Source organism: Thalia democratica, unplaced genomic scaffold, assembly GCF_965202585.1.
Source record: "Thalia democratica unplaced genomic scaffold, ktThaDemo2.hap1.1 HAP1_SCAFFOLD_1159, whole genome shotgun sequence".
Taxonomy (NCBI): domain Eukaryota; kingdom Metazoa; phylum Chordata; class Thaliacea; order Salpida; family Salpidae; genus Thalia; species Thalia democratica.
The window spans coordinates 1-24,409 of record NW_028140065.1 but is presented as its reverse complement, the minus strand read 5'-3'; the positions used below and the strand labels follow the sequence as shown (position 1 = coordinate 24,409).

At 29.0% G+C, this 24,409-nt stretch overlaps 2 protein-coding genes across 3 annotated transcripts; both read left to right on the top strand.

Moving 5' to 3' along the window:
• LOC145847932 (RRP12-like protein) lies at positions 1 to 10,563 on the top strand. 2 transcript variants are annotated; one of them, XR_014371611.1, is made up of 9 exons: positions 1 to 135; positions 2,393 to 2,594; positions 2,883 to 3,041; positions 3,415 to 3,549; positions 4,594 to 4,763; positions 6,496 to 6,712; positions 9,113 to 9,197; positions 10,044 to 10,129; positions 10,553 to 10,563. XR_014371611.1 is itself a non-coding variant. In XM_082953766.1 (8 exons), exons 1-7 carry the CDS (start codon positions 35 to 37, stop codon positions 9,188 to 9,190), a joined length of 1,062 nt encoding a protein of 353 aa, XP_082809892.1. In that variant the 5' UTR covers positions 1 to 34; the 3' UTR covers positions 9,191 to 9,197; positions 10,032 to 10,104. The 2 variants fall into 2 exon arrangements, 1 of the variants encoding a protein (XP_082809892.1); XM_082953766.1 differs by lacking the exon at positions 10,553 to 10,563 and having other exon boundaries at positions 10,032 to 10,104.
• On the top strand, positions 10,080 to 20,205 carry LOC145847931 (RRP12-like protein). The gene is made up of 20 exons (XM_082953765.1): positions 10,080 to 10,129; positions 10,553 to 10,687; positions 11,055 to 11,278; positions 11,543 to 11,777; positions 12,792 to 13,036; positions 13,302 to 13,376; positions 13,599 to 13,741; positions 13,959 to 14,280; positions 14,789 to 15,027; positions 15,328 to 15,418; positions 15,790 to 16,016; positions 16,201 to 16,329; positions 16,557 to 16,683; positions 17,226 to 17,370; positions 17,708 to 17,783; positions 18,025 to 18,163; positions 18,692 to 18,829; positions 19,044 to 19,187; positions 19,485 to 19,624; positions 20,050 to 20,205. The coding sequence occupies exons 1-20, from the start codon at positions 10,080 to 10,082 to the stop codon at positions 20,137 to 20,139; spliced, it is 3,114 nt and encodes a 1,037-aa protein (XP_082809891.1). The 3' UTR covers positions 20,140 to 20,205.
• The last annotated feature ends 4,204 nt before the right edge of the window (positions 20,206 to 24,409 follow it).

The following is a 24,409-nucleotide window of genomic DNA, read 5'->3' as shown; positions in this document are numbered from 1 at the left end:
GTTTTTTAGAAACTAGATATTTATATAACTTAAAATGGGAGTAAATCGGGCTAGACAAGGAAAATCAAACACTAAAAGGCAAAGATATAAAAAAGGATTTGCGTCATCTGTTGTACCTACTCATGACAAACACAGGTTAGGTTTCTTAAATAATAAGCTCATTTCAAGTAGCATACTTAATTTTTTTTATTATCTTAGAGTTTTTAAATATACTAAAATACTTAAATTTCAGTTATTTTTTATACAACAGACATATTTTAGTTCATGTATATTTAGTTTTTTAGTAATATATAAACTAGTATTTTTAAAATTTGATTTTAATTTTGTTTATACAAATGTAAACTATATTTTGTTTACCTTGGAATCTCATTAACATTATTTTCAGTAGTTTATTCAGAAAACCAAGTTTTGCTCAAAGGGTTTTCAGTGATAATAAACTATAAAATTTACTGAAAAAAATATTAAAAGTCATGAAAAGTGAATTGATAGATAAGCAAATACTTGAAATTTCAGCAAAAATAAAACTATAGAACATAAACCAAAACACATTATTTTCTAGAGTCAAAGCTAACTAACTAATTGAGTAATAACTAAGTAAATTATAATTTTCTAAAGATCTATAAGGCTATAAAATTTAATAACAAACATGCGTATTTATAATTTAAACATCTCAGTATAATTTTTTTCAGTAGTTTGCTAAATAAACTATTGGAAAAATGATGAACACAATTGTTTTTCTGATACAAATTAGAGACCTTTAATAGTTTTATTCAAAAATAAAATTTCTACTAGTAAAATCTTATTTCTAAGTTTTTTGAACACAGGAGTTGACTTATAAATAAGGTTTAACATGGTTTTCTAAGAATGGTTAAAATAGGGAAAAAAGCTTATAGTGAAAATTGAAATAGTTATGTAAAACTTATATTTTAATTGAAATATATTATATATTTTTTTTATAGTTATACTTTAAATAAATTTAGTTATATAAACTTGAAAAAAATTTAATTTATAAGAAATCCAGTACTCAATTAAATTATTTTAAAACTTTATATGAGATAAACTAAACTGAAACTGAAAATGAATTGAATTTAAAATTGAACTTTAATTACAAAAGTTTCAGTAGTTATCAATTTTTAGCTATTAATTTAATAATAAAATATAGATAACTAAATTTAAAAACAAAACTTTATTTTTTAGAATCTTAATTAAACCAGTATTGCTACACACTTAGGCTAATTTGAAATTTTTGAAAAACTTAAGCTGACCTAAACTTTTTTGATTTTTTGTAAATCTCTGCTTAGTTTAAATGTTATTCATAAACTTTAAGCTATTTTTTGACTTTTTTTTTTATCTATAACTTTTGTTTATAATTAAACCTTAAATTATTATTTTAACATTATTAGGTATTTCTAATTAATTTTGATTAGCAGTAGTTTTGTTCAATTTTTTCCTAGTATTAATTATTTATTTCAATTTTATCATACACTAAGTTGACTCAGGCTAGTTTTTGGTCACTCAGGATGGCTTTATTTCTCAATGAGTGGTAACCTTAGCTGTTAGATACTTTTTAATGCTTGAAAAACTAAAAAAAAAGTAGTATTTAGATATCAGTAGAGTAAATAGGGTATATATGAAAGTGCAAACCATAATGAAAAAAAAAGTTTATTTTACTAAAAGTGTATCTTCTCCTTCCTTTTTAATTAAAATTTTATAGTTTGTTTTTTACTGATGTTTAAATAAATTATCCTTTTCTTATTTAAAAAATTTAGAAGTACTTTTTTTTTGATTTTTAATATTTATAAATTTTATTTTTGATGTTAAAATTCCAACTTTCAAAAAATAAGAAAATTTTTAGGATGTCTAAAAAACTTTAATTAAACTATGTTTAAATAATTATGTTTAACTATGTTTAAGTAATCTAAAAAATTAAACTATGTTTAATTTAAAACACATTTTAACAATCTATTTAATTAACAGGCCTGTAATAGTCATTGAACATTATTTTATATATTTATTAAATATTATCTAACGAGTCTTATAATTTAGGTATACTATAAAAATCCACCTGCGTTCAAAATTCACTCAATTTTTTTATTTTCTATTTATTTATTATTTCATTTTATATATTTTTGGTGTTTTTTTTTATTTTTTTTTCTATCACTGTTACCCATAACCCATACCCTTGATCAGTAAGCAGTTCTCAAATTTGACTGGGGGATTTTGAAAGTGTCCCATAATTTCAAACTCAAATTCAGCAGCAACAAGTATTTCAATTAACAGGACTGCAGTAAAGTGCTAATAAATAACCCATTAAATTTGTGCAGATTTCCAGGGTTTCTACAGTTTTGGTTCTATTAAAGTAGTTGTTACTAAAACACCAAGCAATTAACAGGGCGGCAGCAAAAGCCAGGAAAGCTTCAGGGATGCCCCACATGCAAATGAGGGTGGCAGCCGGCAAGGATGAAAATCCCCTCCTGACCCCAGACGTGCTGGCCTACATTGAGAAAGTGCAGAGCGGAGACAACACGATCAAGCTGTTCGACGTGGAAGAAGAGTGCAGGACCATCAGGGAGGGAATTGCAAAGAGCGAGATGGTATTTTGATTTTTTTTTGATAATTTTTGGACTGCACAGCTTATTTTTTCACCATTAAATCTTTTAATTTATTTAAAAAGTAGCAATGTGAGTTCAATTTTTTTCTTCAACCGTTTTCTTTAATAAAAAAAATCAATAAAAAGTTTAAAATATGATAAATATGAATATTTGAACATCAAGCTTAAGTTTCTATATGATATATAGTTATCATCATATATAGTTAACATCATTATAGTACAAAGAAAATCTTAACAATAAAATGTACATGATATTAATTACCAAACACAGGAATCACAGTCTGCAATGACCCACCTGTCAGGGCTGACGGACTGCAGCTTGAAGACTTTCAGCAAGGTGCGCGACTGGTACAAGAGAGGACTCAACCAGAGAGTTTGCGTTTTGTACGCAGCCGCAGGCGACATCATAAAGGAGGCAAGAGCCGTTAAAGTGAGTGGTTTCAAATGATTATACTTTTTTTAACAAACATTAGCTTTTTATTCCACAAACTAATTGCTCAAATAAAATGTTTAGAATTATAATTCTAAATTATCACTAGTGACTGAAATCTAATGTGTAAGAGAAACTAGTAAGTCTAAACGAATATTATATGCTACTTATTAGTTTAAAACTAGAATATAATGACAGTAATTACACGTCAAACTACTTATATAAAAGTGTATGTCAGTAGTTTGACGTGGCTATTTTTATTATTTATCAAATGTAAATACTAGGTTAGGTGAAATAATGCACCGTTAGATATAATTTAAAGTTAAATAGAGATTGTTAAATATTAGCTTCAAATTTAAACAAATGTTCGCAGTCGGATGCAGAAGGAACCATTGTTGAGTATTTCGGCATTTTTGTTCAAATGCTGAAGGAAAAAGACGAACTAGCACACAAGGACGACATCATACATCTGCTGTGCATGGTCGCCAAATCCAAGGACTTGAGCGATGTTTGTTTGTTGTATAAATGTTTGTGTTGATAAACATGTGGAACAAATATTTAAATGCGCTATAATTGAAAGTATATTCGTTATTTGTTAGAAAACTTAAGATAGTTTTCTTACGGTCATAGTCTTATTAGTCTTTTTTTTAATTTAACAATTTAAGGCCATAGGGGGGGGGTAGGCCATGTTTTTTACAAGTTGATCTTATTTTATAGAGTTTTTACTAAGCTAAAAGTTGCTTTTTACCGTTTTTAAAAATTCGAATTAGTTTTTGAGATATGACCGGCCAAAGTCGGGCCGCATAACAGGTTCCTTATGGGGAAAGAAAAACTAAAACGGCGAAAAAAGACTAATGCATTCAAAATTTATCTTCTCCTTCATTTTTTAAGCAATCTTCATCAAACTTTTACAGTCTATTCTTTATACAATAACAAAAAAACGTTATTTGTGACTTTAAAAAATTTCAAGTAAAAATACCTTTTTTTTGAAAAAAAAAAAAAAAAATTTGATAAAAAATCACTTTTTTTTTTTTTTGTCATAAAATTTTTATTTTTTGAAATTATTAAAATTCACAAATAAAGTTTTTTTCTCATAATGTAAGGAACATTTCCTGAAAATTTGAAGAAGATTGCTTGAAAAATGAAGGAGAAGATAGATTTTAAAGCCTGTTTTTAAAAACTCGAGAAAAACGGCTTTAAAGTTACCCTTTATATACCCTTTATAAAGACAACCATTTCTATAACCGGTCATAAAAAAAAAGTTACTTAATATTTTTAAATCTAAAAAAAGCATCTGAAAGATTATGAAATTTACTATAATATAAGTCTGTATGTTATTTTTGGTCAAAAAATGGCTCCTACCCCCCCTATGGCCTTAATCACACTCTTTGCAGAATGGTTAGTAATTTATATTATTACAAGCTTTAGCAACTGTTCCTGAACTTTAATCATATCATTAAATTTACAACACTTAATAATTTGTTTTATTTAGATCTTTAAAAACAAACATGTTGTCAATCTAATATTAAACGACTTATAAACAACAACGCAGGGAGTGGTGAATGACCAGTTCAGCGTGATATCTCTGCTTCTCGATCAAATCTTGAAAGTGAGCGAGGCTCCAACTTCCCTGATGAAGAACACGGTGACTTGCTTGTGCCTGCTCATGAACAAGCTGGGCGATTCCAAGTGGGCAGAACCCTCGTGCCAGGACATTTTCAGGTTTCAGTTGTTTTGAGTTTTATCTTCGGAAAATTGAAATTGGTTTTCATTGGAAAGTTTCAACTAGATTTGTATTAATTATTGTTCTTAAGTAGAGTTTCGAAAGAAAAATTAATGTGAAAATTGCTAGAAATGTTACATAAGTATAAAAATACATATTTTCAGACTTTTTCAAGGTTCGTGCGCGTCAGGCTAAATCAGTTTTTTTGAAAAAAGTTGAAAAACGTCAGGCTAAATCAGTTTTATATTTAAAAATTTGAGAATCTCAGTTTTTCTCAGTTCAAATGCTTAAATTTTTTTTTTTTAAATGATTGAGAAATCTTTTTAAGATCAAGTTGAGATGTAAATTTATTTCTAAATAAATATTTAGTTATTTGTAAAAAAAAATGCTTAACACTTTTTGTTGAATCTCTAAAAACTATTTAAGAATCTTCATTATTTTGTTTTAAGTAGATTATATACGTCATAATTATAAAAATTCATAAAAAAAACACAGTTTAAACATAACAGTTTAGTTCAACAACTTAGCTGTTTGTTTGAATTTGTTTACATCAGCTATGTATTTCAGAGCTAAGTTGGTTGAACTGTTTTAATTTCTAATTAAAGGCTTTATACCGAATACTTTTTAGATTAAAACTCTTAGCAGTTTATTTATATATATTACTGTATGTTTAAAGTTATTAGAGATATTCACAACACTAAACTTAGCTTAAATATATAAGTACTAAGTTTTGTGGGAGTACAACTTTTAGGTACAATTAATTTTTCTTTATAAGAACAAAATATTACAGGTTTTTTATTAATTTAAGTGTAAGCTTTTTAAATCTGATACGACATCAACAATCACTGTATTTATTTAGGGTTTACAATTATGTATCAATTTTAAGTATTAGTCAAAATACTACTATAAACATTTTTTACTTATTTTAATACTCGTGTAAGCGTTTCATTTTAAATTTTAATAAAACACAACAATGCACGTTGTTTTATTATAAATCTTCTGGTTATAAAGTTTTTTACTTAGTGCTTAATTAAATTGAACAATTGTGTTTAGTGATATATATTAAATTTTTAAACTAGTAATAGATTAGATATAACATTTATTATAAAACTTATCACTGAATTTGTTATCTTAAGGGCATAGGGGGTCAATCACCTTTTTCACAATTTAGTCTTATTTTATTGAGTTGTAACTAAGCTGTGAGTTGCTTTTTGCAGACTATTAAAGCTCAAAATATTTTTGAGATAAAGCTGGTTGAAGTCGGAGACTACAATAGTACTAATCAAGACCCCCCTCAATACCAAAAATGACTTCTAAAGGGAATTTTCCTTACTTAGAAAAAATGTCAGGCTAAATGAAAATAAATTCGCGCACGAACCCTGTTTTGTTTAATTGTAGTTATATTTTAAGTTTGAAGAAAAAAATTATGATGTATTTGTATTAGTTGTGGGTCTTTAATAAACATTTAAAGTAATTGTTATAATAACAGTAGCAACTAATACACGAGCAGTCCAGCTTAAAAAAAATACTGCATATTTTTGTATTAAACCACAAAAATGTTTCACCAGGTTGATACTGAATTTGCATAATTATTGTTCTCAAGTAGAAATTGAAAAAAAGTTTAATTAAAATAGCAAGAAACGTTACATAAGTACTACAAAAAAATTAAACCACAAAACTTTCTCGCACAAAAGCTGCAACTGTTACCAAACTGAAAAATGTTTCCACCAGGTCGGTTCTGAAGCAGTGCGAGAACCCGAAGCCGAAAGTGAGGCAGGCGGCGCGGGAGGGCTGCACGCGCATTGTGACGTCACTGTGGACGCTGAGAGCCGTGAGGCGCCACCCGGTGTTCAGCTTGACGGGCGAGTTTTGCCGGGAAAGGATGCAGAGCCACACGGAGATTGTGAACGAGAAGACGCTGTGCCACCTGATGGCCTTCATGTCGGAGGTTCGAATATATTTGTGAATTATTAGAAATAAATATAATAAATTTTATTTTTAAGATTTTAAATGTACGTATGATTTTTGGAATAAATGTTTGATTTAACTATTGAAGCTGTTAACAAAACGTTGCTTGTTTATTTTTAAATGCGTTGGTTTTTGACGTCGAAGGTGAGTTGAAATTAATTACATGTGTAAACATAATAAACATAATATATATGAATGTATATTAATAACTATCTTAGACAAATACATGATAGTTTGATGATAGTCGCGCTGCTTTGATCTGTGTTTTATGTTTTTTTTTGTTTTTTGCTTGTGTGACAAAAAAAACACTATTTTATTTTTAAGTTGACACGATTTAACATATCGCATGCTTATGTAATAAAACAGGGTTGCCACACACTCAGGGAACTCAGGGAATCTCAGGGAATTTTCAAACTGTAGAAAATCTCAGGGAAACTCAGGGAATTTTGGCATTTTTCTTTTAACTCAGGGAAACTCAGGGAAGTTTTGATTTTTTCTCTAAATTACAGGGAAGTTTTTGAAAATCTCAGGGAAATTTTTTTCTAGATCTAGAATGAGGTTTAGTTAATCCAGTTTCAATATTTTGTTGAAAAGTAGTAATTTTTATTATTTAAGTGGTTATTTAGAATTTTTTTTAGTCTTGCGGCTAGTTTTTCAATATTCTTAGTATTAACATTGTAGTTTTTTTAAGTTTTAAATTTATATTTACTTAAGTAAAATCAAACAGTTTAGAAAAATGAAAGTTGTTGTTAACTATTCATTGAAAAGTTCTAATAAACTTTTTATTTTTAGTTACTTATGTAGTTTAAAAAACACTATGTTGTACTATTAGTTCTTATTTTTTAAATAATAAAGTTATTTGTTATTTGTTTACAACTACTTGTTTTCAGTAAAAAAAATTAAAATGAATACAGATTAGTTTTGTATATACTTTTGTTAAAAAAATAGAGGTTAAATTTTTGTTTATAAATAATAATTTTAAAAGTAGTAGCAGTAATGGTAATTAATTTTTTAGTGTGAATGTTTTAATATACTTTACAACTTTTTTGCAGATTTAATTTAAAAGCTTTTTTAAGTATTATGAGCAAAGTACAGTTTAAAACCTTGTTTAAAAAAAGTTGGCTTAACCATGAAGACTTCAAAGATTGGTTACTTGAGGATGTAGACAAAGAGAAGTTTAAATGTAAGTGGTGTGGTGATGATACACCAATGGCCTTATCCAACATGGGTATAAGGGCATTGAAATCGCACAGTATGTCGAAAAAACATCTTAAATTGAAAGCCTCTAAGAGTAAAAATAATGCAATTACTTCTTATTTTAGTGGGGCTAAATAAATAGTTCAACTAGTATATCAGCTGCAACTTCTTCAACAGCTGCTGAAATTTATTGGGCTCTCAAGTGTACCAAAGAAAACTGGTCAGGAAACTCTTGCGATAATAATAACACTTTATTCACTACCATATTTCCTGATAGTGAAATTGCAAAAAAGTTCTGCATGAATAGAACCAAATATTCATATATAACAAACTTTGGTATAGCCCCTTTTTTTTAAAATGTCTTAAAAAAAACAGTTTTGTGCTCGTCTTTTTATTCCATTTCATTTGATGAGTGTTTCAATAAAGTCTTGCAAAAAACCCAACTAGATTTGGTGGTGAGATGCATGATGAAAAAAAAAGTACACCGTCAATATTTTACTTCAGCATTTTTAGTCAATTAAAATGTCAAACAAATTAAACTTTATTCTTTTATGTAGAAAGTTAACTAACAAGTTTACACAAAGTTGTGCAAAAATTTAGTTTTTAATTTTTAATTGGTTTAAACCTTTTAAGATTGAGTTTTTGAAAACAGTTTTTTTCATAAATTTAATGCAGAAGCATACACATACAACCTTCCTTTTATTATTAAAGAAGAAAAATGAGAATGAGGTATTAATAATTTGTGTTAGAAGAGAATTTTTTTTTTTAAGTTTTGAATAATACTCAGGGAAACTCAGGGAAATTTAAGGTTACTCAGGGAAATTTTTGGTCACTCAGGGAAGAATTTTGGCTCAAAGAGTGGCAACCCCTGATAAAAAGTAACAACTGGCTTCACCTTCTTGGGTTTAAGAGATAATTTAAATTGTTTATTAAAAATAATAATAATAAAAAACTATGTTTATTCCATTAGGATCTACAAATATTGTATATTTATAACTTTTTATTTATTTAGAGTTACTCAAGATCTCTAACAAAAAAAAATTAAATTTTTAGTAATAAATTATTTAGTTCTACTAATTAAGTTACTTAAAAAACATAGTTTGTCAACTCTAACTATTTTTAAAGTATTGTTTAGATTAAAAAAGCATTAACTCAAATCAAATTTTTTCTTTTGCTCTTATAGGTGATGCACACATTCAAAAGCGAATATTTGGGAAGATTTGTTCAAATGCATTTATTCCTGGTTGACAAAAGCTTCTAATTTCCAGGTGAGTGTTTTAAAATAATGTTGTTTTGTGAGTATCTCTAGTATATGTTGTATTGTATTCAAAAAATCCATCAAGAAATTTTTTTATAAAAAGATTTGGCAAGCAAGTGTTGACTTTTTAACTAAATAAACCATAAATGTTCAATTTTTCCATGTAATATGTTTAAGATTAGTTTGTAAAAAACATTAACATTTGTAGTTCTTTGCAAATTTATTCACCTACTCAAACTGTTTAAAACATGTTGTTTATTAAAAGTTAACCCAAAACCAACTCATCAATTAAAAAAGTATTATGCGTTGAAAGCAAACTTATTTTGTTATGATTTAAAGTTAAGAAAAATTAACAGATTCTGAGCAAGACTTGTCTGGAAACATTGTTCAAGATTTTAAAATTAAAATGTCACTAATTTTTACTAACAGGGTTGCAACTTAACCTGGAACTTAAGAAATTTAAAAAAAAACTCGGAAAAACCTAAAATTTTAACAGTTTTCACATGTTCAGTAGCAAAATTTCAATTTGACTCTAAAAATCTATGATATAAATAAACATTTTTGTTATCATTTTATTTTTTTTTATTAAAAAACATTTAATGTAGCTTTACAGTATTTTTTTAATGTTTTTATACTATCTAACAGTTTCTTTCCTTAAACTTAACTTTAAACTAAAATAGACTCAAAAATGTGTATTTTTATAAACCTGGATAAATTAAAAAAAAAAAAAAACGAGTGGCAACCCTGTTTTAACAAGAAGAATTAAATTTGTAAAACATTAAATAAAACAATCAGTTGCAGACATATAAAAAAAGATAAAACAAATGTACTTTTTACGATTTAGAATAATAATCAGATCCTGGGCAAGACTTGCCTGGACACTTTGTTCAAGATGTTCGAGAGGAGACCGGACTCTGACCATTTGCCGCTTGAAACTCACAGGTAATTCAAACAGTTTTGATCCACAATTTAACTCCAACAGTTTAAATTCACAATTTTATATTTACGCCCTTTAACTTTAGTGTTTTAAGATCGCCAGCCATAAAATTACAACAAGCTTCAAACTGAAAATATCGGTTTTGAAAACTAAATGCTGTTAAGTATTTACTTATAAACTAATAGAATATAAACATTTGTGTTTTTTATTTATTTTTTGTCTCTTTCTCATTCAGTTAAGTTTTAATAATAAACTAAAAAAATACAATTTTTTTGTGTTTTTTTTTCGTCTCTTTTTCATTTAGTTAAGTTTTAGTGACTGGTTAATAGACTTGCAATAATAATACACCATCATGAAACAGTATTTATCAACTTTATTGCTTTAACATTAAAGTTAAAAGTACTATTAGTAGTCTTAACTTTTCACAGCAAGCTGCTGAATGCTTTGCACGGTTGCAAGCCGAACTCGAACAACCGCGACTGCGTCCTCAAGTGGCTGCAGTTGATGGGAGAAACGGTCACGTGTCTGGTGGAAAACACTATGTCTTCAACAGGCGATGACAGGTAATACATGAACAAACTTGTTTTTGCAAAAAACTGCTCGTTTTTTCATATTTGGTTATGTTTTAGTTCTGCAAAGTTTCTCCAGTTTTTCCAGTGGTATATAAATATATACTTGTGTTTATAAAAAACAGCTATTTTTCAATGTTGCTTACAGTGTTGTGGTAATGAATGTTGTGGTGACTAGTTTGAGAAATAAGTAATGATGATTGATTTTATGAAGTTTGTTTCAGTAATTGCGTTGTTGTTTGATCATGAATTGTTAATTAAAACTTTTACTTCAGTTTTTGTAAGCAACGTACATACCGTGACACAAGCAGCAAATTCATGATTACTGATTTCGAATTTTTATTTTCATTACAAACACCAGGTGGAAGTACATCTTCCACGTCACGAAGTTCTGCGACGCCGCGTTCAAGCTGCTCGCCCACGACGGCCTGACGGACGGGTGCCACAAGGCGGCGCAACAGGTGCTCGTCGGCTTCGGCAGGCTGGTGGCGGCGCACGACGAGAATGGAGAAAACGCTGACAAGGTCGAGAGGTGCGTCGCCAAGTTGGCGGGAATGCTGGAGAAGGTGCTGGTCAAGCCGACCGGTGAGTATTTTTTATGTATAAAAAATAAAAGTAATTTTAAATAAAATCTAGGTAATAATAATATTTATCAATAGTTATTAGCTTGGGTTTGAACAATTGTGTTTTGATGCAAATTTCTAAACTTGTGATTATTTTTCATGCTAAAGTTAGGAAATGTTATTTTTAGTTTGTTGATCAAGTTTGAACAGTTGAGTTTTTCTAAACGTATAATCTTTACATTTTTGTAACAAACTCGTTTTATAAATTGCAACAATCCGCTCGCAGTCGTGGACCTGGCGTTCAAGTACTACGAGATCTGCTTCGGCAAGGTGTTCACCCCGGCCAGGATCGGGTTGGTGGAGGAGGCGGTCCTTCCCCAGCTGTCCACGCTGAGGAACACCAGCATAGCGGACATATACGCGCTGGACAGCTGCCTGGGCAAGGCCATCAGGACGTTCGGGCCGGAAGCGATGGTGGAAAAGCTGCGGGTGACCGCGGAGACGGTCGTCGACAGGCACAGGTGGGAAATTTTTGTAATTTCTCTGTAGTGGTACTCGCTGCAGTTTTGAAATTATTTAAATCAAGGCTCTTTTGTCGTTGTTGCGTGGCATAAGTGTCACTGCTGATATTGCTGTGTCGTGACTAGCAAGTTTTTCCAAAGTATTATTTTAATTTGTTTTTGATGTGAATTTGTATACAAAAAATACATTGTTGTATTGGAATTTTATTTAAAGTGTCCTTTACTTAGTTGGCAAAGTCGAGCGATTTATATATTATATAATAGTAAATAACAGCAGGATTTTTATACCTGACGTGAAGTTATCAAAGTTTTTAATCGAGTTGAAATGTTTAACCTAACGTTTGATAATGTTAAAAGTACTTTAAATAAATAATTATAATAATATAACCCCATATTTTGCATTATTATTTATATATTGTTATCTTTAGACAAAGACTAATTACGAATAGTATCTAAGTAATGCTGATATATAAGTTATCTGTAGCCAAAAGGTTAAAAACTTTTTAAAACATAAATTATCTAACAATCGAGTGTAATTATAATTCTTGATAAAACAGACATTTGGATCCTTTGCTTGAAATATATCTAGTTGTATTGGTTACATGACAATTCAAATTCCGACAACTCAAGTTCTTGGAAAAAATTTTAAACGGTCACAACTCAAAAAGTAATGTATATTTGAATAAAACAAAAAATAAGTATTTAGGTCATATTAATACCTACAACCCATTTTTTTTATGTTTTGAAAAATGTTAGATATTTTTTTTAAATAATTAAAATTAACTTGAAATAATTGTATTTTAAAACTTATTTTACCATTTCTTAAAACGTATTTAAAGTTTTTCGAAAAATAAAAAATGGCTTGTAGGTATTAATACGACCTAAATATTTTTTTGTTCAAATATACATCACTTTTTGAGTTGTGGCCTTTTGAAGTTCTTTCCAATAGTTTTAATTTTTGTGCACCCAGTTCTGTTGTGTTTTTGTAAACTGTTTAAAATGTTCCTCGCACAGTTGGGTACTGCCCCTCTTCCAGCAGCACGTGAAGTCCGCCCGGCTCGGCCACTTCTTCGCCTGCTTCCTGCCCATGGCGTGCCGCATCGAGCAGCAGTCCGAGAAGGCGCAGTCTAAAGAGCTGAAGAGCAACGCGAACGTGTTGTTCAAGCAGTGCTGGTCCCTGCTGAAGTCTTACTGCACCGATCCCACGGACCTCGGGGAAGCCCTGGGGGACAATTTGAACTGCTACAAAAAAAATACAAGTTTGAAGTTTTGTTGGATATTTTATTAATTAATTTTGTTATTTATAAAAAAATAGTTTTGTTAAACATATTTTATGTTTTTTTTTTAATAAGATGTAATATTCATGTTAAATATGATAGCATTATGTATGTTTACACACATGTTCAGTTTATTATTTTGCGAGGTGAACAAAGCTAATGAGGTTTAGAGTCATTTAAAATGAATTGTTGTTTACTATGAACACACATTATTTATTTTTTTATTTTAACACATAATTTTTCACAGATCATGTGTTGGTGTCACAGTTTGCACAGAACCCAGCAGAAACTTATCACGGTATTAAACCTGCTGAATTTCTAGGTTTGCTTATAATTATTTTTAATTGTTTTATTTTTCATATTCCTTGTCTATTGAAATGCAAAAAAAAAACTACTAGTATTTATTGTTTGTTTTATAAAAAAAATATTACAATAATGACATAGATTCAAAAAAAAAATCAATAAATTTTCAATGTGTGCAAGTTTCGCTAAAGTGTGTGAACTCTGTAGAAAATGTTCACGTTATTCTTTTTATGTATTTCAGGACGGATGTTGATGTCGGGCGACGTCGAGTTGAAGGAGATAATCATGGAGTCCCTGAGAAACCTGATCGGAACCTGCCAGGACCTGGAGCCCCTGAAAAAGAACTTCGGTAATTTCCTGAGAATTTTGTGCAACATTTATCAGGTTTGCATGGAAAAACTTTTATTTTTCTTTGTTAGGAATTTATCCTTTGCTATGTTTATAACGTCTATTACCCTCACTACTTTTCATTAATGCTACAAATAACTTTCAAACTTGAATAATCTAAAGCGATAAAATTATTAATCTCAGCAATAAATGTCTTTTTTTTTAAATCCGAACCCTTTAAAACCGTTTACGACTCTCCGACGCCACCTCGCAGGATTTCGACAGCGGGACGGGCAACGTGGAGGTGAAGAGCCAGACGCAGCTGAAGGCGCTGGAGACGATCAGGAAGGTGTGCCAGGCGTGCAGGTACGAGCAGGTGAGCGAGCACGCCGCCAAGGTCATGAACATGATGGAAACGAACCGGGCCGAGTGCAAGAAGATCGTGGACGGTAAGAAGGCGATGCAGGGCAGGCTGCAGCAGGAATGCAGGGAGAGGGACAGGGCGAAGGGAGAAATTGCCAGGTGCCAGGTGGCGAAAGACCAGATTGGCAGGGAGGCGGCACAGAGGAGGGAGAAGGAAATTAACAAGAAAATTGGTATTTACCTTGTTGTTAATGATTAGAAAAAACATGTTATTTTTATTTTAATACATTGCTACCCCACTTAGTTAAGATTTGACTATTTAAAAATTTTATACTACTTTAAAAACTCAGGTTTTTTTTTTCCTAAATTAAGGTTAGTTTTTACGATTAAAATATGTTTTTCTCTCAGACATTAGTTTGATTTGTTTTTATGAATGCTTGAGTAGCTGCTTTTTTATTTTAGTTCTTGAAACTTCTTTTATATTCTTTCAAATTTGATATTACTAAAGTTTATTTTATGTAAATCAGTTTGTTGTTTCAAAAATTGGCTCCTGTCAATAATTTATACAAACTAAAATTTAACGAAATGTACTCGACTTTTTAAATTTTAAATTTTAATTTAACAAAAAAAAAAAGCTGCGACAATGAACTATAAAGTGAGTCTCTTAAAAAAAACCAGGTTGAAATAGCTAAGTGACCACGAGTTAAAACAATCTTTCAAAAATTTCCAAAATCCTGACAGGCGAAACCAGGAAGGAGCTTCAGAGCTTGCCCTCACTTTTGAAGCAGAAGCAGGCTCACCTGTTGTGCAAGTACGACGTGCTGATCAACCTTGTGGTGCACCTGCAGGTTGAGGACGTGGAGAAGGTTTGCAACCGGCTGCTTGAAGCAGAAGAAGACGGTGAAGATGCCGAGAAGACCTTGAAGATATCCAGCAAGGACCTGCACTTGCAGAAGAAAGCGTACCGCCTTTTTGAAGAAGTTTTTTTTTTAATGTAAATTAGTCTAGAAATGAGCAAGTAAACATTTTGTTTTAGCACTTATTAATACATAAGTTTTTATTTTGTTTCTTACAAGCTTAAGTCTTTTTTTTTTTTAATTTTGCAACTGCTCTTTTTAAGTGTCAAAATTAATTTATTAGTGTGGTATCATACACAAGTATATAATAAAAATGGTCAGGTAAAGTAAAAAATTGTTTTGGATAATCTGTTTATCTAACATCTATTTAGTTGAATACTTTAAAAAAAAAAATTAGTATACTATAAATAAAAAAACAAACAGGTATGTAAGTCAACAAATGAGGGTTGCAAAGAATTTCTAATGAGGAATCATCAAAAAATAAGAGAAAGTTTCCTTAGAGAAGAACAAAATGGTTTGTTTGTTTTTTATAAATCAATAATATTTTTGTCTGTCTAAAATACCTGTGTATTTGATTAGTTGAGAATTTCTAGACAGAATTTTTTGTTAAGGCTAGTAGTTATTTCGCCAATCATCAGCTAAAACTCAAAAATGTTGCTTTATTACCATCTTTAAGGTCACTAACTTCGTGTGCTTATGACAATATTTAAAGCCCTAGAAAAAATTATATTCTGCTAGTAATAACTAATTTCTGTCTGGAATTAAATTGAAATTTTAATAAGTCGTTCATTTAAGTAAGATTTCATTGTTCTGCTGTGCCAACTAAACAACACACTTTTTTGAAAGTTTGTATTCTTCTCCCAATAGTTGTCATAAACAAAACAGACACGATATTCGATCCGTCGCGCGGTCCCAGGTTCGTGTGCATGGAGCAAATAATCAAGCTGCTGATGGAAGGCAACCGGGTTGATGAGTGCAAGCTGCTGGTTGTGGATATACTGCCGGGTTGCGTGCAGTGCCTGAAAGACAGCAAGAAAGCGCAGGAAACCGCGTTCAGGCTGCTGCAAACGTGCTCGTTCGTGTACGAGGGCTCCCTGCAAGAATTCTTTCAAGTTTGTTTTTGTTGTTTTGGAATAGATAGGGATTTGCAGACAAACTTTTAGTTTCAATATACATTTTAAATTAGTAATAGTAGTATTAACGTTTGAAGGCTCTGTACATGTTGCTTTTACATAAAAATTTTTCACAAGTTAAGTGTTTAAACAGCACTCAATTTTTAACTTGACAAACAAACAGCTGTTGTACGTGGGCATGGAAGACGAATCGAGCGTGGAATTTTGCGCCAGGTCGATTTACGCGCTTGGAAGGGTGACCCACGACCACATACAAAACATTACCTGCAATTTGCTCGATACCACTGTAAACGTTAGTTTGTTTTATCATAATTTATTTACATATCAGTTTATTTCAGAAGAATAATAGTTAATGTAGTTTTAACTCACGCGTTTTCTGTCAACATATAATGAACTTTGTTCTAAAATTTTAAACTTTATATATGTGTCAAACTTTGCTGAAATACATGTTGATGTTACATAAAACGCCTCTCCCGTGTTTCATTAATTTCTAACGAGGTTTATGGCGTCACAATACAGAGAATCATCGCGAAGCTTTCTTCGAACACGAGGCAGGTTTGCGAGGCGGCCATGTCGTACGTGTTTGTGTTGTTCAGCTTCGGCAACCTGACCCTGGCCAAGGTGTACGGCGGATCCATCCTGCAAGGTTGGTTGCTGTTTGTTTGTATAAATAATTAAATTAACTAAATAAAAATAATTTGTAAGTAGTGATGGTGGTTGAGAGATTTTTTTCAATTTATGCAGTTTAATTAAGAAATATTTTGAACTGCTTTTAATTTTTATCATGCACATTTAATTTTGCTAAGTCTATTAAATCTGAATTACTTCAATATCTGAATAATTAAATAAACTAAATAAAAATAATTTGTAAGTAGTGATGGTGGTTGCGAGATTTTTCTCAGTTTAGATGATTAAATTAAGAAATATTTTGAACTGCTTTTAATTTTTATCTTGCATATTTAATTTTTAATTTGAATTTGTTAAGTCTATTAAATCTGAATTACCATACAAAATATGTTAAATTAAAAAAATATTTTAGCAAATTAGTAATTTTTAATTATACATTATTATTTAGTGCGACTATGTTGTATACTCATCTACACAGGTTTTAGTTTATCATCTCAAATAGATAGTTTTTTGTACAGGTGTTTTAAACCTCCGTTTAATCACAATTTACATATTTTTCAGCAATGTCGAATTGGAGGAAGGAAAACATCAACCACTTCCGTCTTAAAGTGAAGAAGTTACTGACGAAGCTGGTGAGAAGGCTGGGATACAATTTCGTTGAGAACAACGCGTCAGAAGGGTTCAAGAAGCTCCTTCACGCCATCAAGTACGTTGTGTGACGTCATGAAGTTTATTTGGTGACAAACGCCGCACTTGTTTGCAAAAACTTTTAAATTATAATTGTTAAGTGAAGCTCGTTTTTGTGGTCTAGTTGGTTGCAAGGTTTCATAAATCTTTATGGGGCTTTTTGAATTTTGTGATTTAAATTGCTTTTGACCTAAATAGAGTGATGAAATTTTAATGAAAATATATTTTTAAATTACTTGCTAGTACTCTAAAGTTAAAAATTTTATTAAGTGTTAATTTAACAATAAAAAAATAAAAAAATTCTAATATTTTAAGATTTAATTGACAATGTTTTTATATTATTTTAAAACCAACAGGAAAGAACAAGCAAATGAAAAGAAAAAAGATAAAAAGAAAAATAATGACTACACAAGCGATGAAGATGACTTTAAGGTAAAATATTTATATAAATAATACTTGAAAGATTGTATTTTTACTTAGAATTAATTGATTACTTTGATAAAACTTTAATTAAATCAATTTGTTATGTATAAATGATAGAAAAAAAAACACGGTTTATTAGACATTAAATATAACTTCATACTATGTAATAAACTTACACATTAAAATAATGTTTTAAAAAAACAACTATGAATCCAAATCATGCATATAAAACATTTGTAACAATTAACAGCCGTCGAAGAAGGAAGGGTTCGATATTCTGTCGGATCTGGATTCTTCCGACAATGAGGAGCCTGCGAGGAAGAGGAAGAAGAACGACCTGATCATCGATGAGGACGAGGACGAAATCATGGACCTCCTCGACGCTTCTTGTTATTTTTAATAAACTTTAAAAATTTATGAACTTTTAATTAATTAAAAAAAAATTTAAGACTTGATTTTTTTAATGAAATTTGATAATCTACACTGTTTAATCAATGGAAATTTTAAAGAGTTCGTTCACACGAAAACCCCATGACCAATATTAGTTTTTTACTTCTTCCTTGACGCATCTTGTTGGATACGTTTTGATTAAATATAGAATTTTATGAACTTTTAATTAAAATAATTAAAAAACTAGATATTTTTTAATTAATAATTTTTTTGAATAAAAAACTTATTTTTTACGAAGCTTGATTTATTGTTTTATCAATAGAAGTTTTAAAAGATTTGTTCTCACACGATCATCTCATGTTGGATGAGTTTTGAAAATTTGATTAATTAAAAAAATGCTTATTAATTTTTCAAAGTAACCTCTACTATTTTAATTTAATTCCCAACATAACTTTTTTTTTTGTGAAAATTCTTACTGCATAAATAAAACATGTATGTAAAAATCTTAGCAAAAAAAAAATAAACAGCATCAAAGTTGATTTCAACGTCTGCACCGAAGAAAAAGTCCAAGAGTAACAAGAACAATTTCGACAAGGACGGAAAGCTGATCATCCAGTTAGATGAAAAAGAAGAGTCAGACGGTGACGATTGCCTCAAAAACATTGGTACATTTTAATATTTGTTTTAATGTTTGATGTCAATTTGGTTTAATATATTCAAATAATATTTTATATATAACTAGTAGAGAGTCATATGATTGAAACGCCTAAAAGCATTCTAATAGAAACTTTCAGCGCTACATTAAAACTATCAAAAAAAACGCACAGCAAATTATCTCTAATATTTGTTTCCAAATATTAAATCTTTTCTTTTTAATAGGTTTGAAGAAGTCGACAAAGAAGATTTTGAAGAAGAAGAAGCAGACAAAGGACGAAGGAGAAAGTGATGACGAAGGCGATGACGTCAGAAGCAAGATGAGCAAAATGTCAGTTGGCAAGTCCACCTACAATCACGGTGGAAAAGGTATTTGTTTTTTTTTATTCTAATATCAATTTCTAATTAGTTTTTATTAGATGAAATAGCCACTACTTTACACATTAGTTGTGCACCGAGTATCTGAATAAAACAAATTTGTAAACAAAACTTGGTTAAAGATAACAAACGGTTTCACAATTTATTTTAATCAATGTTTGATATTTTGAATTGTAATCAAAAACCTTGTTATAAGAACTCAGTGAAAACTAACACGTTCATCGCAAAATAACACAGTAAATTTATGACGTCACACTGTTATTACGCAACATTATTATGACGTCACAGGCATCCGCCGCGACGTGAGAGACGGGAGCGAGTACAGGAGCAAGAAGGCGCTGGGAGACGTGAAGAAGAAGAACCAGCTCCAGCCGCACGCCTACATCCCGCTCGATCAGCAGGTTCTCAACAGGAGGAAACAAAAGAAGGTTATTTGTTGTTTTGATAATTGGATCAAAAAGATGCAAAATTTAAAACGTTGTTATTTTGTAAGTTTGTTGAAACTAGTTTTTTTTTCAACGAGAGAATACAGAATATTATTTAAAAATTGTGTTAGAATGAACTATTAATTTTTATTCAGAAAGTTTCATTTAAGTTGTAAAAAAGCTGAGAAAGTTGCTATTAAAAAAAGCCTATTGTAATACAGCGAGAACTAAATTAATTATTTGAATTATTTTTGCTTTTTGATCTTTAAAGACTTATCTAAACTTTTTATTTTTACAAATATATTTAAAAGATTTTTCTACAAATTGACAGTAAAAATGTTTTGTTTTGGTAATTTCTTTTTAATTAATTATATCACTGATACTATTGACTGCAAATATTAAGTAATTTAATTGTGACGTCACCACAGGTCCAAGGTCAGTATGACGCAATACTGAAGTCGAGCAAGAAAGGTGCGCAGATGGGAAGGAAGGGAAAAAAGAGGAAGCATGATAAATAATTATTTTATTTGTTTTCTGTGTTTTTAAGTAATTTATCTCCACAAAGCTTTTTTCTACCTAATGTAGGTTAATTGAACTGAAAAAAAAACTATCTACGTGTTTGCTTTTATCTTTTGATGCGGTTTTATGAAAAAATTAGAATTTTTAAGTTTTAGAAAAGTTTCAACTATGATGTTTTTATAGACAATCACTAGGTAATATGTTGACTTAGGACAAACTTTTAGTTGTTTTATTGTGTTTTTAACATGCATGTGTTTTAAATTTCAATGTATTATGAGTATGTTATCTCAAAATGAACATAGTGAAAAATTTAGTCTTAACTACTTAATTAGATTTTATATAAGTTTTGGTTTATTTGATTAAACTATGCTTTAAAAGTTGTGCCTCTAAATTAGATATTTATAACTTAGTATGAAAATATAGTAAAGTGTTTAATAAGTTACTTTTAAGCAAAACTTCTTTTGTTATTCTATAATTCTGCAGCTATATGTTTAACATGCTTCAGTGAAATACAAACAACATTTAAGTAATCTTTAAATAACATATCCAACATTTTACTATAAGTTTTCATCGAGACTCAAATGTTTTTACAAAATCTTAGTAAGGAAAACTAAAGCTGTAATAAGTAAAAAAATTTGACAGAAAATAGCAAAAGCCTGGCAGATAGTTAAATAATAACTAAATAGTTGTTCAAATCAATACTTATAACTATCTATAATATGTGCTTGCTTGGTATAAGAAATAATTTATGAAAAACCCTTTTTTGATAAAAATATATATTTATACCGTTGTATAGCTGGAAATTAACAAATAATATGAGCAATATTAACAGTTTTTCATGCACATAAACAGCATGTAAATCTATTTGTAATATATCAAAACGGTAGCAGACTAAATTGGAACAGCAGCATTACGCACATGTTATCTTTTGACTGAACCTAAATAAGTTGAGCAATAAAAAATGGTTTGAAACCATTAAAAATCTATCTCAGTGACTGTTGTAAAAGGAGGAACTATAACCAGGCTATACTAAAACAGATCCTTGCTCTGCTATTTACTATATTACTTACATTAAGATACTTGAAATCAAAATAAACTTTTTACAGTTTAGTAAAAATTGACTAAGTCATTTCAACAATCATATTACTACAGTAACCTTTCTATATATTTAGAATTATGGCAACTGGCATATAACTAAAAAAGTTGGCTTTTAAATTTCCGTAATAATATTGTACCTTTATTTCATTTATTATAATAATGTTTTTAGAACGATAAAAGAAAGTCCTCCAAAAACTAGTCTATGGACGTGGTGTACGAAGAAACTTTCGGTTATCGCGTCGTATACCACATGTTTTTACGATATATTATGAGCTGTCAAAATTAATAAAATCAATTTATCGTTTTTAACTTCAACAAATGATAATAAGAAAGAAAAAGTTAAGAGAAAATTATTTATTTATCTATACAACTTTTCATGTGAAATTACAACTGTTATTAGTTAAGGTAACAACTAAACAAAAAAAAAAAAAAAAAAGTTTAAATAAAAAGCTAAATTATCACCACAATAGTTTTTTTTAAGTTGTTTGTGTATTAATAGACACGTTTAGTATTTATTCTAGTATACAAATGAGTACTTTGAATTAAAAACACCATGTTATTAAATTTTTGTTGGTAACAATCAAAAGATGTACTATATCTCTTCAATAAGATAGACCATTACTTTTGAAACAATTAAGGTTAATAAAAACTTTAAGCTTAATTTTTTTTATATTCAGCTAATGTTTTGAATATCAAATGCTAAAAAAAAATTATAAACAATATTTTATTTTATATAAAAAAAAATGGTTAAAAGCTACAAAAACTTTTATATTGAAAAATTTGCTGTACGTGCTACCTCACTTAAAAAAGCCTAGACTCTCCCCTGGTATACATTACATTAAACTCCACTAATTGTAGTAGACTCCATAGTGGAGTCACTCGACAGTTGACAACTTTTCTAGTGCGTATTCGCTTTACACAAAAATATATTTTGCTGCGAGATTTTTAAAATAAGTCTGAGCGGGATGCATTAATAAAAAAAACTTTTTATATTAAAAAAAAAACATATTTTAAAAGTGAAATAAAAAAATTACAAAATCTTTATTGTAAATAAAACTAGTGTACAGTAACCTCTCGCATCTTTACGCACTCGTGACGTTACGCACTCTCGTTTAGTTACGCATTTTAGAATTCTAAAATATTCAAATAATAAAATTTTTAATTTTTTTAATATTGCATAAATTAGGTTTATTGTATGTTTTTAATTAATAATATGTTTTCAAATGCTAACTCATCTCTCAATATCTTTAGAATTTGTATACTTATGTTCCTTGACTAATTAATGAACATTTAGTTATAACTCAGTATATCAGAAATTTTGTTAATAATAAAAGATTAAGTTTAAGTTTATCCTTATGTGGGCAAAGGTCAAATTAAAAAAAGTTGTAGTAACATAAACAATTTTTATTTAACATTTTTCTTATATCTTATATATTTTTGTTCAAAAGAAGAAATCCATTACAGTACCAAGTGCATATTTTTGTAAAAGACTATAGAAACAAATTTTAATATAGACATCACACCATTTCTTAACTGTAAACAAATGCTTAATTATAAATTTAATTTGCTAAGTACAATAGAATATAAATGTTAAGTATAGTACAATAGAATATAAATGTTAAGTATCAAATAAGTCACATATTAATAAAGATAAAATCTACTTGTTATTAATATTAGTAAAAAAATTTTACAAGTACTGTTGTTTTATGTTAATTTAAATCCTTTTTTTTAATATGTGTATAGTTTTATCTTTTTTTTCATATTCATAAAGAAAGTAAACAGATTGTTAAAAGTGGGAAAGTCCCCAGTTTGCTTTTATTTAGAAGCAATATCAAAAAACAGCCATTATAGTAACTATATTTGGTACCTCTCGTATCTTTACGATCTCTCATATCTTTACGCACTTTTTCTGTGGACACAATGTGCGTAAATAAGCGAGAGGTTACTGTAAAGCATATTTAAAAGTTTATACTAGTAAAAAACTAATAGTTATTTCACTTTCGGTTATGAAGCTAAAGTTAGTACCCTGCAGACTTAAGATTAATTTATAGAATTTGGCGGGCGTTATCAACTTTATACTAAATCAGGGTTCAGCAGGAAGTTGGTGCTGGCCAAATTTCAAGTTTCAAAATCTTCGCGGGCCGCAGTTTTAGTTTTAGTGACATATAATAATCTATTGGTTTTAGTGTAAGTCAAACTAATAAAACGTTTACTTTTATTCAGTTGATACTTTAAATGACTTTTAGCTACACATAGAATGCCTATTTAAGTTATGATTATTTAATTAAAAAAAAATATTTTAAATAATGTGCTTAAGTCTCAATAAAATATGTACTATCTTAAACAATTAATAAGTTCAATTTAATGTTTTTGTTATACTACTTACAACCTAAAAAAAACCGAGCTTGAAAAGCCTCTATTAAACACTTTTATACATTTTTTATATTATCAGCTACTTTTTCATATTATTAAAGATGTTAGCCGTTGGAACTAATTTTTACATTTCAAAAATTTTCATTCGATAAAAATATAATTAAATAGTTAATAAGATAAAACTAATACCTATTTGTATTGTAAAAAAAATTAAAAAAAATTTACATAATTAGTGCTTGAATACTTAAATAAAATACCTTTTAAATAATTATCTAGTCTTTTACATGGTTGTCACTTTCTAAAGCAAAAATGTCAGAGTTACACCAAACCTGCCTAAGTTTATTGAAAATTGAAAATACAAAAGCTTAAATACCTAACTAAAATAACATCATTTCAAAAAAGTACATAATATGTAAAAAGACTAGTAAAAAATTACATTTAACAAACTACACTACAGTCATAAAAACTATTCTGAGAGCTCGAAGATTTATTCAAAGTAGTTGAAATAAAAAACTTACATACAACTGAAGTTTTTAAATGTCTTAAACAGGTTGAACTGTTTTAAAATTTCTTTATTTTTAAAGTTTTCAAACTAGCCTGTTTGTTTGGCAACCCTTTTTTAATCATTATACAAATTATTTTTTACTTTATTTGCAATAAAAGTATTGCTTTTAAAAAAGAGTAAATGTGAAGTATAAAAAGAACTAAAAGAATTACAAAATGATAGTTAGGAATTGTTGCAAAAAACTAAAAAGAAAACAAATCACATAAGTCAGTTTCTACAAATCACATAATTAT